The 15,982-nt window shown below is 37.0% G+C and overlaps 1 protein-coding gene across 1 annotated transcript in view; it reads left to right on the top strand.

Moving 5' to 3' along the window:
- kat7b (K(lysine) acetyltransferase 7b) overlaps nucleotides 1–15,982 on the top strand; it is a 56,837-nt gene that overhangs the window by 10,107 nt on the left and 30,748 nt on the right. Inside the window, exons 3-7 of the mRNA XM_069904680.1 lie at nucleotides 3,999–4,146; nucleotides 7,393–7,569; nucleotides 9,867–10,106; nucleotides 13,626–13,708; nucleotides 14,268–14,357. Coding sequence (XP_069760781.1) covers nucleotides 3,999–4,146; nucleotides 7,393–7,569; nucleotides 9,867–10,106; nucleotides 13,626–13,708; nucleotides 14,268–14,357 — 738 coding nt within the window. The remainder of the gene's footprint in view (nucleotides 1–3,998; nucleotides 4,147–7,392; nucleotides 7,570–9,866; nucleotides 10,107–13,625; nucleotides 13,709–14,267; nucleotides 14,358–15,982) is intronic.

Genomic DNA, 15,982 nt, shown 5'->3' with positions numbered 1-15,982 from the left:
CTATTATGCCCTGGTGCTAAGTATAGGTAATCCTTTATAACTTCAAATTTCAGTAAAATCCCTTTTATCTGGAATTCAAGCAACTGGTTTAAAAAAAAAAACTCATGGAAAATAAATACTAGGAGGTTAAAATACGGAAGTTTAAAATTGACGATCCCTAGTGGTCAGTTTGCTCATCACACAACCTCAAGCAACCACAAAATTCACTTATCCAGCATCTACCAGTCTCCAAAGGTGCTGGATACCAGGGGTTTTACAGTATATGAGAATTCAAGAAAATGGATTTCTTATTCAGTCATTTTTTTTTTAATTATGTCAAAATGATTGTAAAAATTGGTTATATTTTGGCAGATGGTAAATAATGGCAAGCATTCCTTTGTGCAGATTTAGCTTTATATTTTTGGGAGTTTTATGGAGATATAAATGTGTAAAATTAAATTAACCAACAATGAATATGTCATAATTATTTTTGACTAAATGCTCGTTTGTTTTTCCACACTGTTTATTGTTTATTGTAAAAATGTGTCATGAAGAAATGAACCTAGGAGGGTAGGGATGAAGGCCGAAGGCAGAGGATTAAGGTCTGGGACAGGTAGTCAAACAAACTGACTTTGTAAGGGTTGAGTTGCAATGGCTTGTCTTTGCATTGTGAATAGGGCATTTCCTGCTTTGCCACAGTGCACTATAGCAAACAGGTATGTGGCCAGGATGTGTCCCAAGTTGGGCAAAATCAGGAGTACTTGCAGGCAAGATCAGGGCAAATGGGTTCTGAGGTTGTTTATGGAGACTGGGGCTTCCGCTGTGGACTTGGGGTTCAGGACGAGATTTGGAAGATATGTTGAAGAGCAAAGGGCTGTTCATCATTTCAAAGGTATACATGGGATTTGCTGGACATGGACAACAGTCCATAAGAGGTTGTGTAGGAAATAACAAGTAATGGTTACTCACAGGGCAGTGGCTTAATTTGCCTGCACACTGTAAGAAGTAGTTGTACACAGAGAACAATGTCATCAATTCAGTGACTGAGATGGAAAGCATTCTGAAATGTTTTTATTTGCAAATCTGTCAGAGTTTGGAGTTGGGATGGAATTGGTGGTGTGAAACAAAGGCTGTGGTTTAACTGAAGGAAATTGAGACTATTTCAAGAGTAAATGTCAGATAATTGGTCAGTTATAACATTTGATGGAGTTGATATAAATGCATTTTGCGATTATAATTAATAATGACCAATTGACTATGAAAAGTCAATAATAGTTTCAGCTGCAGGTCAACAGTGCAGACCATGATGGAAAGATCTCATGGCTGCTTCAGTTAGTGGTCCAGGAATGTTTGACAGTTGAATAGATGAAGGTAAAATTGAATGAGTTTACTTACACTTAGCAAGATTGGGAAGAAATGTGTGGGGTGGAAACAGACATGGTCAACTGTTTCAAAACCATGGAGAGATCAGGGAGATGAGAAAGTGAAATTACTAATGGTGGTGTGTGCCTTTGACCAATGCAGGATGTCAGTATGAATGAATGGAAGATTACCAGTATTTATGTTTCCAGCGTAAACATCCAAGATTTCCAGGGTCAGGTAGAACATTGGTTAAATGTACAATTTTGAATTGTCTTTCCTTTTTAAAATATTTCAATTGATTTGCTAGAGAGAAATATTGCATGCTATATATTGTCTACATATTAGTTACATAACAACATAATGCAATACAGAATATGAATCATAAATGATTTATACATTGTCTTGTATACAATGCTCAAACAAAGTAGAAATTCCCTTATAAAAACTTCACCTCATATTCTAATATTATGACATATTCATTGTTGGCTAATTTAATTGGATTATAATGAAATATTTTTAAAAAAGAGAAAGATAAAACATTCTAATCCTACCCCTCCCACTAAACACGGTCGCCATCAAATAATATGTAAAGAATCGACATCGGACAGGAAACCCCCCCCAGTGCATCCCCGCCTATGTATTCAAATTGTGATAATAGTCCATGAATGGGCCCCAGGTCTTGTCAAATTCAGTCTTGATCTCTTTAATGTTGTATCTAATTTTCTCCAAACTCAAGCAAGACATAATGTCTTCTATCCACTGCATACATGTTGGTGATAAAGCTATCTTTCCATTTCATCAAAATTGCTCATCTGGCCATCAGTGAAGTAAAAGCTACTATTTTTTGAATTAACTTCAAGGAAATATTTTCCTCTTATGAATAGCCAAACAAAGCAATAAAAAGGCGCGATTCCAGGCTAATCATAACAATCTCTGATAAAGTTTGGAAGAATCGTTCCCCAATTCTTTTAGTTTTGGACATTCCCAAAACATTTGAATCGGGCCTCAAAGATTTTACATTTATCACATTGTGGATCGACATCAGAATAAAAACGAGATCATTTAACATTAGACATATGTCTTCTATGCTCCACTTTAAATTGTATCAAACAATGCCGTGTTTAGAATTAAGTATTAATAATCAGATCAAGCATCATTTGGAATTGATGTATTCAAATCTCATTCCCATTCATTCTTAATTCCCCTCCATGAATATATTCTTCGATCCAACAAATTATCTTAAATAGTTGCTATCAATCTACCATGAGAAAACTTTAAATCAAAAAGCAACTCAAGGATATTGGTTGTGGGAATCTGAGGAAAAATTAGAAAGTTTAGACTGAGCAAAGTGCCTAATTTGTAGATATCTTAAAAAAAATTCCTGTGAGGAAGGTTGAATTTAAATGGAGCAAAATTACCTTGAATGTACAGATCCCTAAAACTTTTTCTACCCAATCTAACCTACTCCTTGAACCCTGAACAGCAGGTAGATAGTTGAAAAAGACAAAGATGAGGCGAAGAAGAGAAATATTGAGACAGCCAAAGCATTTCCTAAACTGTGCCCAAATTCCCAGCCTGGGTCTCGTTATTGGGTTATCTCAGTTTTGTAAAGAAGAACCTAAAGCTGCCAACATAGCTACTTTTTTAGAAAAATTTGATTCCATTTCTACCCAAGAAGGATCCTCGTCTGAGGTATCAAAATGTAATGGCAATAATACATTTCATATATTGATTGCCCAATGGTAATGTCTATAATTTGGAAGTGATAATCCCCCCCCATTCCTTTTGGTTCTTTTAAGATAGGTCTTATTTATACAGGTCTGTTTACCTTGCCTTATATATGTGGAAATAATCAAATCCAGTGAATTAAAATAAGTTTTAGGAATGAAAATTAGTAAAGATTGAAACATATCCAAAAATTTAGTAAAATGTTAATTCTAATGGCATTAAATGCATCCAATCATTGGTCTAACATCCAATAACAACTCTTTACACTGGTTAATTAATGCTGAAAAAGAATTCTTTCAATAAGCTTTTACAACTTCTTGTAATTGTGAATCCTAAATATTTGAATTGGTCTTTAACTATTTTTAAAGGGAAATTAGCATAGATTGCAGAAGGCCCTTTTATTGGTAATATTCACTCATGAAAATTTATTTTATACCCTGAAAACTGACTAAGTTGAGCAAGCCAAGTCAATATAATTGGTAAAGAAATCTCAGGATTGGAAATAAAAAGCCAGAGATCATCTGCCTACAAGGAGACTTTATATTCGATTGCTTTTGAATTATCAACAGGACAGTCTCTGCTTTGCAGCACTAACCTAAAATATTTTTCATTGCTTGGGCCTTTTGATCAGATTTGTCAATGCGCATCAAATTATGGGCAGTTTTGTACTGCGTTGCAGTTATTACGGGAGAATGATTTAAGGTAATGAGTTAATACCTTTTTATTAAAAAAAAAGAACAAAAGGCGAACATTTTATCTAAATATTTTGTATTTGGGCCAACAAGCTGAAAGATTTGTATGCTCTCTTAATTGCATCAAATGTTCATTTGGGAAGAACATTAATTGATCCTTTACAGGATTGAACTGTGTCACTCTTGAGAACGGAGTATATATCATGGGGCGTTGATCAGCTGTGTATCCTGTTTCAGCGCCAGGCAGGCAGCAGCTCTGAGGGCACCGAAGATTCAGACTTTTCTGCTGATCTGGATCACACCGATAGCTCTGAGAGTGATGGGCAGCCACGCAGATCGACCAGACTAACCAGATCTTCGTTACGGAATAGCCAGAGTTCTCAAGGTATTGCCACTAGATAGACGACGCAAACCCTGTGTGATTATTAGTTCAGATAGAGGAGTAGAGATAGGCTGTTTAGCCCATCGAGTCTGCCTTGTTTATTCAATCATGCGCTGATCCATTTTCTCACATAGTCCCCCACTGCCCGACCTTCTCCCCATAACCGCTAAATAAGAACCTATCCATCTCTGCCTTAAATATACCCAATAACCTGGCCTTGACAGCCACCCTTGGCAATAAATTCCAAAGATTTACCACCCGCAGGCTGAAGAAATTCCTTGCACTTTTTCAAGCAGACGCCCTTTAATCCTGATGTGTGCTCTTCTAGACTCTTCCACCATGCGAAACAACCTATCTACATCTATAGTGACCATGCCTTTCAACATTCAAAATGTTTCAGTGAGATTTTCCTAAATTCCAATGAACACAGGTCAAGGGCTGCCGAACATTCCTCATGATACCCCATTTATTCCTGGAATCATTCCATTGAACCTCCTTTGAACCATCTTCAACATCAGCACATCCTTTCTTAAGTGAGGAACCAAAAACTGCTCACCATACTCAGTGAGATCTCACCAGTGTCTTATTCACTGCAGAGGATGAGGTCAGACAATACTATTTTCATACAGGCTAAAGATGAGGTGTTTGGATTAATCAATTTTTCGTTCTTATTTCATGGTCTTGTGGATTTTGGGAGATTTTTAGAAGTGCTTATCCTTACATTTTAAATATAAGGGATTCAGCAATCAAATTATTCTGTCCTAATACATCACGTGAGTATTTCCTAGGACCACGTGAAACCACGGAGTTGTGAATGCAGCTTGGACCATCACACAAACCCCCCCCACCTTCCCTCCATCAACACCATTCAAGTTTTTGTAAAAATAGTCCTGGAGAAGATCAGCAGGTAAAACAGTGTACTTTATATAGCAAAGGTAAAAATACATAACCAACATTTTGGGCTTGAGCCTTTCATGAAGGCGCACTGACCTGCCGAGTTTCTCCAACATTGTGTTTTTACTTCAACCAAAGTCTGGAGTCTTTTATGTTTTACTTCCATCCAAGTTTTTGTTGTTTTGGAAAAGCAGCCAACATATTTAAAGATTCATCCCACCCTGGCCACATGCTCTCCTGCGAAGAAGCTCTCATCATCTCACTTGTGCCAACAACCAACGACACTAGAGGCCACGTGCACTTTTTTCTGCTCTTGTTTTCTTTACCAATTTTCTTCAGGTGGTAAATTAAACAAAGATAGTCTTTTAATTAAACAATTCCTCACATAAACATCTCTCAATAACTCTAAACATAATGCTAAATTAACCCCTACTATGCGCAAGTGTTAAATGTGTGTGAGTGGTTTCAAAGCCCAGCCATTACAAGGTCTTGTTTCTGGAAACATCAATTTTAAAGTCCCATTTCAAATCTCATGTCAAATGCCAGGATCTTTTCTTTAAATTATGTTCCAGAAGTTTTTATAGAGCAAGTATAAGGCATCAGCTTTCTTACAAACTCGCGCATCATTTGATGAGTCAGCTTATAGAGAGAATTCCTCTCGCTGGTGTATTCACACATTTTCCCCAAGCTTTTTAGGGTTATACAAGTGATTTTCTTGATGTTAGAACAGCAGTCCTACCTTCTCAGAGATTGCTGCTTTCACCTTGCCATTCACAAAGGTCAGGTTTTATTCAGGTCGATTCAAATATCACTCCTTTTTACCCTGCCTTTTTACACGGGACAGATTTTCTTCACCCTGCCTTATAAAAGGACCGGTTTTATTCAGCTCCGTGTGCTCTTCCTCAAAAACAATGTCTTCCAACCTTCTTTATCCCGTCTCTCTTCCCATGTGACCTGACATCACACAGCTCCAGTCTGTTTTGCAAAGACCAGCACCTCTCATGCAAATGGATCTGGGGTTTGCAGTACTGCCAGAACAAGGCTGAATGCATTCAATACTATTTCCTTAAAGCACACATTGTCCTGACATCCATTGCGATCCATTTTAATTCCATTATTGGCTTGTCTGCTGTACTCCACGATTCCAAACTAACATCTTCACAAGGTAAGATAAAGGAACCGAAGTCCCATCAAATTTACTCTTGTTCTTTCTTAGTGTCTTAGTGTTTGTCAAATGTACTATGGTGTGTATACCCCTCTAACCAAGCCCACTACATAACCTAAGATGTATAATTCTACGTTCACTTCAAATATTATCCGTTTCAATGGGGATGTGGCTTTAATTTCACACCACTCCTCTGTCATTGATAAGTAACTAGACTGTAGCTGTAACATCCATTCCCACTGTTGAGCTTTGCCTATAGGTTTTGATTTAGCTAATCCTTATTGATCTGCTCTTGTCTCATTGAAATTAGACTTTCTTCGTTTGCTAAAAGAAACTAAAGAATTTCAGTATAATTCATAATAAGTGCTTTGAAACAAAACTCTTGGGAGAGAAATAAGGAGGAAGAAAATAATTCTTTATTAGGTTCATTATAACACATTGGAATTGTTAACAAGTATCAAGCGATGAGATTGATATGTGCGACTTTTCCATGGAGAGAAATCTATTTCCGTAACTGGCTCTCTGAAACTTCACTGAAAGTTTAAGTATATTATGAAGATTTTTGTTCAAATGCTCTTGAGGATAGAAATTCTCGAATAGTCAAAAAAAAACATTTGTGGACATTAACATCATCAAAGAAAATGAAAAGTGGCAGATTTTCAAAATTGAATTATTAGGAGTAGATCGATACAAATTGATCCATTAATTGGAGAAATGGTCACGTGTAAAAATAAATGCTTTGAGTTGCAAATCCCCAATCTATGAACACTCCTATATACAAATGAGCTCTCAACGTATTGTTTGTACAGTCTTCAGAATATCTGCCAGGTCCTGTGTTGATAGCCTCGATTTTAAAGTGGTGCATTCGATGGCAATAGTCTGCTCAGTTGAATGAGAGAAAGCTATGCATTTTCTTCAATGAGTTTAATTATCAAATGCCATTTGAACCTACTTTCAAATTGGTGGGTCCAATTTTAATTTCATGTCGCACTGTCAATGTCATGCCTGTGTCCTGTTCAAGTTTTAAAATTGCTTACTAGTTATAATTGGTTAAAATTTCACAGATTGTTTTTCATAAACTTTGTGATGCAAAGTAAGCATGAAATTAAATGACTCCATTATTAATTACATTTATAAGGTTTGGTCTGAGTCTAAAATGTAGATATAATTTTGCCTCAAACATTTGATAGATTCCAGTCCAGTACGTCAGGTACCATCGTTTGCCTCGGATGAACCTGCTTATGCCACAAGAAGGGTAACTCGCAGCCAACAACAGACAACCCCAGTGACACCGAAGAAATATCCTCTGCGACAAACTCGTTCCTCTGGATCAGAAACAGAACACCAAGTTGAGTTTTCAGACAAAGGTAAAAATGGGTCATGCCACAACCTAATGATTTATGCTCAATATTCACGAGTGATAGATTTGCCTGCATTTGGCCCATATCCTTCTAAATCTTTTCATGTCCATGTATCAGAGTCTTTTAAATATCGCAGTTGTACCCCCCCCACTAAATCCTCTTGACAGCTCCACATCCCTAGCACCCTCTGTGGGGTGGGGAAGCACCTCTCATGATCCTTCTAAATCTTTTCACATTAAATCAATACCCTCTAGTTGTAGATTCCCCCGGTCAAAAAATAACTATGATTATTTACCTCATCCATACCCTTCAACTATTCACTCCATGTTATGTTTATTTGAAAATTGTACTCTCATGTTGTTATTTCTGTGATTGGTTTGCATTAGCTAAGCCAACAATGCAAAAGATTTTTGAGATTTGACTACACATTTGTTTACACATTTCTTTCAGAGTTCATCAGTAAAGTATCTAAACTACCTGCTTGAAGCATGTCTGGAAAGCAATCTATTCTAATGCTGTATAAAACCATTTAGTAAGCCTGGTCACCAGTTTTTCTGATCATCAAAACATAAATATACTGATAATGCTGAAGACAGAAGATTGAATAAATAATTATGGGATTTAAAACTCAAAAACAAAGGGAAGGAAGTAATCTTCACACTTTTCAAGGACAGAATTTGAATTTGAACCTACTGAACAGCTCTTCAAGGTTTTGCAGTAAATTGATACTCACCATTAAAATATAATTGCCACTTAAATGCCAGGGGAGATTGTTTTCTGATTTTGCTCTTTGGACTGTTTCATCCAGAAATATTATGAATCTTATGACAAATGTCATTTCATCTGTGAGAATATTGCATTTTTATTCACTGAACTCTCACATTTCTCAACTAGTGACTTTTAATGGTATTGTTCAAATCTATTTCTGTCTTGTGGAACATGTTTAATCTCCATTGGAAAATTAGCTCACACTGACCAGAAAAGAAACAAGCCTTCCAGCTCCAGTATGCATTAATGACTTCTTCATTGCTCTGCTACTATGTACCTTTCAGCTCCATCAACCACATGACAACAATTTGATTTGAAATTGATCAATTTTTTTTTCAAATTATATGCCATTATTATTCTAATTTATCAATGATTAGTCATTTTCTTTCATGGGACAAGAGAATTCTTACTCATTTCACTTCAAAGGCTAAGGGCTATTGCAGTATTTTTTTTGTGTGCCAGGCAGTAGAGATTGTGTTTCATTGCACAATGGATTTGTATGGGGTAAGTTTGATTTTATATGTCTAGATCTATAGATATAGATAGATATATAGATCTCTATATAGATCTATAGATATACATATATAATATATATATACTCACCTAAGGGCTTTTGTGTGCAGATGGAGAGAGGCTGTGGGACATTAGGAAATAACTTCAAACAGTGAACTGCTTGAATTGATGTTGCCTGCACAAAATAACTGCAGTCAAGATTTTTGAATGGTGGTGGTGTTATTGTTTGAGTCAGGAGGATTGAGACTTGTTTTGGTGTTATTTAAAGAGGGCCTGACTGCCTGATCTTGCTAAAGCCACTAAGGTCTTTATTGTTGGATTTCCAATATCGTCCCCATGCCAAAATCTCCTTTCACTGCAAAACCAATTTGGTCACACATTCATATTATATATGATCACCATTTGGATTGGCAAAACAAAATGCCCTTGTGAAAATGTTGTTTTCCTTTCAGCATGTTCCATTTTGCTTGGTGCTTTAGGTCTTGTGCGTGACATAATTCTGCTTAAAGGAAGCCATGAGTAGAATATTTTAAAATCGTGTTACCATTTCAGGACATTGTGTCTCAAATATAGCCAGCACATCTCAAAATATTCATAGTTATTTCATACACTTCTCTGTTCTTGGTTTTATTGCACAGAGGTCTTCCCTGAACTAGAAATGTGTTTCGGAAATTTTCATAAACCTACATAGCTTCAAGCAGAAAATGTTGCTAAAGTGCTAAGTACCATTTCACTTGTCTCGAAATCAACCTCAATCTCCTGTTCTCGCTTTTTCAAAAGAAATCACATTGTGAAACTACTTGCCTCTCTCAGTATCTTTATTTCAAGTTTTTAAATGCCAAGCTGAATATTATGTTGCTGTCTGCTCTTTATACTTTTTAAATCTTTGTGCATCTTGGTTGTGTTTGTGTACAAAAAAAAAATCCGAAACCATGCATTTTTTTTTCATTTTTTTTTTAAATGGGATATCTAAAATGTTGAAGACATTGTTAATGTGTGCTTTGAATATGGCCTGTTTTCAGATCCCAAAATTGCAGTCGACCACGATGAATCTCCTCCACGTACTCCTACAGGAAATGCTCCATCATCTGAGTCTGATATTGATATCTCTAGTCCAAATGTATCGCATGATGAAAGTATAGCAAAGGATGCATCTATGAAAGACTCTGGAAGTGACCTCTCACACAGGCCAAAGCGCCGACGTTTCCACGAGAGTTATAATTTCAATATGAAGTGTCCTACTCCAGGCTGTAATTCTCTAGGTAAGATCTTTCAATCAGTGCTGTGCAATTAAAGATTATTCCCAATTCATAAGACTTAAAATGCGATAAAAGTAACAACTGTTTCACAGATGTTTTGAAAGTAGACAAGGTCTTCCATTATGTTACTGTGAAATATTTATTTTTTTCATTTAAGCTTATTAACAATTTCAATTAAGGCTGCAGGCCTGCAGCTTCTCACATACTTTTGATCGGATGAATTACAAGTTCAAATGGACTTATCCTTCACTTTGGAAAGATAATTGTGAAATCTTAACTCAGACATTGGATGCTGTTTCTTACCCCACCCATAGAATCATGCAAACGGAGATTTTGGCTTCTCTTTCTACCTCGACTCTCTCACGTGATATTTGTAAAGTATCTGTTTGCTATGCCAAGTTAATAAAACGTATCCCAGCTTGATGCAACAACAGCTACTACAATTATCAAGGGCAGCTCAGGATAATGAACATTGGTGGAGTATAATTTTAAATAAACTATATTTTAAATAATCTTTCTATGAGAGACTGATAGCTGAATATCTGCCATCTAATGTCTCATCTGTTTAATAGTTAGTTCTAATAAAGGATGTTGAATTACAAGAGGGAGGATGTATTCTTCATGGGACCTAGTACTGAATGCCTCATATCAATTATGGGCAAAATATAAATTCCGGGAAGATTTTGTCAAAAGAAAACAAATGGGATTTGTGTAAGTGGGTACTTGATGGACCAAATGGTGTTTCCATGCTGTATAACTTTGGTTTGCAATTGTACTTTCCTACTCCTTATCCTGTACTTGATATCTGTTGGTTGTTATGGATCCACTGATACTTCAAGGAACGTTCCTTTTTGTTTTCTTGATCATGTACTGTGTTTTTTTTTAAATTCTACCACAAATTGAATATTTCCAATGTGGAATTCAAAATGATAGGCGGAGTCTTGCCCAGTATTTCTCCTTTATTTCCCTGTCTATGGGCATTTGTTTTAATTCCATCTTGCAGTATTATTCCGATTGCAGAGACTCGTCGCATAGATTCTTAACCTCATTCAATTCCCAATGTAAGATCGCTGCTGGAATATTCAACAAGGAAATTTTATCCAATTAATTTAAGTTTGTGCACTTGTTGAGTTGTTAAGGGTTCCACTGTTAATGCAGGGTACAGGTACACTATCCTTTATCCGGACATCTAAAATCCAGAAAGCTCCAAAATCTGGCAAGTGGGGAGAGAGACGGCAGCGCGAAGCAGGAGGGGGGTGAGGGGGAGAGACAGCAGTGCGACTCGGGCGGTTGAGAGACCGACAGTGCGACTCAGGCGGGCAGGGGTGGGGAGGCAACGGCAGCGTGAGTCGGGGGAGGGCGAGGACCGGCAGTGTGATCCGGGTGGGCTGGGGGGGGGCGTTTGCATGACTGGAAGGGGGTGGGGGTGGATACCCCAGCACAATTCAGGTGAGCTTAAGTCTGGCTTTCCGAAATCCGGAACACACTCTCGCCCAAGGGTTCCTTGAACTTTGTTCAATTTAAAGGATTGTTTATTTCTTTTATTCTGCCTTCTGTATTTGCAACCCTGTATGAATTCTTTATCTAAATATGGCACATTAAAGAATTACTCTGGGATATCTAAAAGTATAATTGTGGCAGCAATCGAACATATTCTGGTTAATTTGTTTTTAGCGTTTTTTTAATTCAATGTTCTCTAATGAAGATCTTTCCACATAATTAGCCTATGGTAATTACAAATATTTTTCTGGAATAAAAATAATGTGGCCTTTAAATCTTTTGTTTTAAAAAGTGTACTCAGCCTGCAGTTAAATTGGTGAAGCAGTTAGTGTGACATGCCAGTGGATGATCTACTTGAAATGGCACAAGTACTCAATTAAAAAAAATTCTTTTCCCTTTTACTTGGGTTCTACAGCAAAGAATCTGTGCTAACGTCTATGCTGACACCTAGTGGAAAATCTGCTAAATTCCCAGTTCTTGTTTGCATCTTTTAGATACAGTTCCGAGAGAACTATTTGCATTTGCAAAGTAACTTGGAACTAGCCAAAGTTGCCCAATGGACATTCTGTTGGGGAGAACTGAATATGGTGGTTTGACTTTTCCTTTTCCTTAGAATTATATTCTGTATGATAGGAAAAAAAATCTTCTGTTTATGAATATTGATAACACATTTTCAAATTCTTGAGGTACCTAACTTATTCTGTGCCAAATCTTTACTTTTGCTGTAAAGTTACTGTTTAGGCAAATGTCACAAGTAATTTGACTGTGTCTCATCAATGGCAAATTAATATGTGATGACGTAACATGTTTTGATATTTGAGAAATGGCACAATAAGAACGCCTTGACATTTAAAAAAAATAACAATAGTACTTTTTACAACTATTTCAAGAAAGAGGTGAAACTTGGGTGGATATTGTTCCCAAAAGATTGTATCAGAAAATATTAGTCAAGGTCATGGAGTCAGGTTTGTCTATAATTAATCTTTTGTCTTGGATGGGAGTATAATTCTGAAACCAGCTGAAAGTTAGAAAACAAATAAAAGGGGAAAAAATAAATTTTCTCTATTTTGCACTGGTGTGATTTTAAAACTAACATTTTGAGTACTTAACAATGCAATGCTCATTTTAATTTGAAATAAGAAGACTTCAACACTTTTTCATTAGGTGAATTTAAGATTGCTAAAATTTAGAAGTACAGTACAACTCCGATTATCCAAAATGGTCAGGACTGGGCCTATGTCAGATAAATGGTTTTTTTTTTGGAGAACTGGTCATTTTCTAAAAACAGCTCCGTAACAGCATCAAATCACTTGTATCAATGTTTAAGCAACAACAAAGGAAGTCTTTTAAAGCATTAAAATAATGTTTAACTCTCAGCAAAAAAACTGCTGGCCACAATGCCACTGGCGAATCGACAGGCTCCTGTCTCCTTGGTCACCAAAGCTCCCAACACCTGAGTCCGAATCCTCCACTAGGCCTACTGCGCATACACACTAGGGAGTCTGGTGTGCAGTCGTAGGCTGAGGGGAGGGTTTGGAGTTGGCGTCAAGAGCTCCGGTGTGCTGAGGAGGAAGGGAGGGAAAGGAAGGGGTGGGAATGCCACTGAGCCCAAGGGTCCACTCTTGCCTGGGAAGCTGATCCCCTTGATGACGCCGGGGCAAGGGATTCTTCCAACTACTTGCAGCTGGGAGACGGTGGCGCACAATTTGAGAGGGAGAGTTGGAGAGAAAAGTCAATAGAAGGTAAAGAAGAAATGGAAAGAGAGAGAGGGAGGGAGTTAACTGAACCGAGGACAACTGTCAGTCTAATTTCATGTCGAGTGAATTTTTTTCCAACCTGTGAGGTCAGTTCAGCTTCGAAAAATTTCGGATAAATGAGGTTTTCTTATTTGATTTGGATATCCTCATTTATCCAAAAAAAATTTAAACGAATAAATGAGGATTTTGGAGAATCCGATTTCAGATAATCAGAATTGTATCATAAATTCTTGTTTTTGGTCATTATTTTTCTTATTAATCATAGGCCATTTAACTGGAAAACATGAAAGGCATTTCTCCATATCTGGCTGTCCATTGTACCATAATCTATCTGCAGATGAATGTAAGGTAAGGACTGCATTCCATTCTGAAAATATCCAAATAATAATTTTGCTGAAAGAAAATAATTACATTTATGAAAGAGGATGGAGAGATGAGAGAATTCATTGCCAGAACGTTGAAGACTGATTACATTTAATCTGTTTTGTTCTTCATTGGTCATCCCTTCAGAAAACGAGAAGTGTGAAAGGAGAAAGGGAGTGGGTGTTTGCACAAAGTCACTAGTTACAGGTTGAAAAATTAAACATGATTGAGGAAAGTTGACTGGAAATTAGGAATAGCGTTTTGATAAGCTTGTGAGGTATGGTACAGTTCAACATTTTGGCCTTGCAATTATAGAGAAGGTGCCTATATAGCCCTACTTTATTGATTGTGTTTAGATCTAATAAAGATTTTGTTGATCTTCAGTGAATGGTAGAATAAAATCAAAATCTTACTTAAAAATGTGCATGTTAAGTTCAAATTTGGCTATTTGGCACTTAGAAGCTGGTTAACTAAATTTCTGCCGACCCAGTTAATTCAGTGTTGATCGAATTGTTTATGTTTTGTCTTTTATTGTCCTTTGTAGGTTAGAGCTCAGCAACGTGAAAGACAAATTGACGACAGAGCATTATCACAAAGACAAGATGAAAATAACAGACATGCAACCAGACATCAGGCGAGTTTCCATGATCATTGCAGTCAGGCAAATTATTTTTATGCAGATAAATACAGCAACAAATTTGTATTATATGATACCACAAATTGGTTGAGATAAATGACTCAAATGTTTACAAATGAAAATTTGGAATCTTGGAATAATAATCCAGAGAATATTAATTCAGATACCAAACTAGATATCTGTAATCAGGAAGAAAATGTACGTTATCCATGACTAAAATTGTAGGATTACCTAAAAACCTACTTGTTCTCTAATATCCTCAAACAAATAAAAAAACCCTGGCCTTAGTTTTTCATTCCTCCATATATCTCCAGGTGGATGAAAGAGTGGAGTGAGAAGGAAAGGAAGTACATAAAATCCCAGTATCTGTCAGAAATGCAAATTTTTTTGTTTGAGATTTGCTCTTCCAATGCATAACTAATACACCTACATTAAGAATACACTGTTTAAAAGACAAAAATATATAGTGCAAAATGCAGAGTAATTGAGGGGGGGGGGTGAGGGAGGTCATTACTATAGTCTTTAATTATGTAAAGTTCAATTTAATCAAATAATTCCCTTAAATTGCAAAATTTTAATTTGATTCCCAGTCACTGGTGCTATAACACTGTTGTGTTAGCCACTACCCTAAACATGCTGCTGTCATATAATTAACCCCTCCCCTAAGTTTGCAAATAAAGACTTACGAATATAATTAATACTAACAAAAATGTAAAGCTGTGTGTGTCCATGGAAGTCTCAGCACTTCCCCACTTCCCTAGTCTTATTAATTCGATCTATTTATTTATTCTTGCTGGTTGTTGTTCCCAATTACTGTATATTTCGGTGTACAAGTCGAGTAGTGAAAGCTTTTAAAATTCTCAAAAGTGGGGGGGGGGGGGGGTGGGTTGACTTATACAGCAGATATACTTTTGAGTCCTGAATTCACCGGGGCGAAAAAAAACAGATTGATGTCTATTCAGTGTATAAGTCGATGCTGGAAGCACCTCCCCGCTGCCAGCGCCGCCTCTCCCCGATCCTACCTGGGACCCTGAGGTCGCCGTCACCTCTCCTGCCTGGTAGGCTGGGGTTCCTGCTCCCGTCAGGAGCACAATGTCGGCACTCCAGCTCCGTGGGCTGACGCCGCTGCTGCTTGGTAGGCTGAGGTTTCTGCTGCCGCCTGGAGCACGATGTCGCTACTTCAACTCCGTGGGCCATCACTGTCTGGTAGGCCAAGGTTTTTCTTAAAACTTAATTAATTTACAGCTTTTTTACTTGCGATTGGGGTGTTTTAAAAAATTTTTGGGATGTTTCTGGGAGATCCATCGTCCCGAAAAATGCGGGTTGACATACATCAGATATACCATAAAAGCCTTGAAATTAGGCTGAAAACTTATACGCTGAAATATACAGTAATTGAATTCCGGATAATGGGGATTTTACTGCATTTGGAAGTGAGTCAAAAATTAAAGATGGTTGAAGTGAATATCCAGGAGGGAAAATAAAACTTGGGGGAAGGAGGAACAAATTTGTTGGAAGTAAACTCTATATAAATATGACAGATATTTTGAATCTAAAGGAAAGTGGAAAGAGCTTAGTTGCTTTCTTGATTAGAAGTAGCAAATTGAAGATAGAAAGAATCA

The sequence above is a fragment of the Narcine bancroftii genome, chromosome 12 (genome assembly GCF_036971445.1).
Source record: "Narcine bancroftii isolate sNarBan1 chromosome 12, sNarBan1.hap1, whole genome shotgun sequence".
NCBI lineage: Eukaryota > Metazoa > Chordata > Chondrichthyes > Torpediniformes > Narcinidae > Narcine > Narcine bancroftii.
The sequence above is the reverse complement of the archived record's forward strand: the minus strand, read 5'-3'. Positions and strand labels throughout refer to the sequence as shown.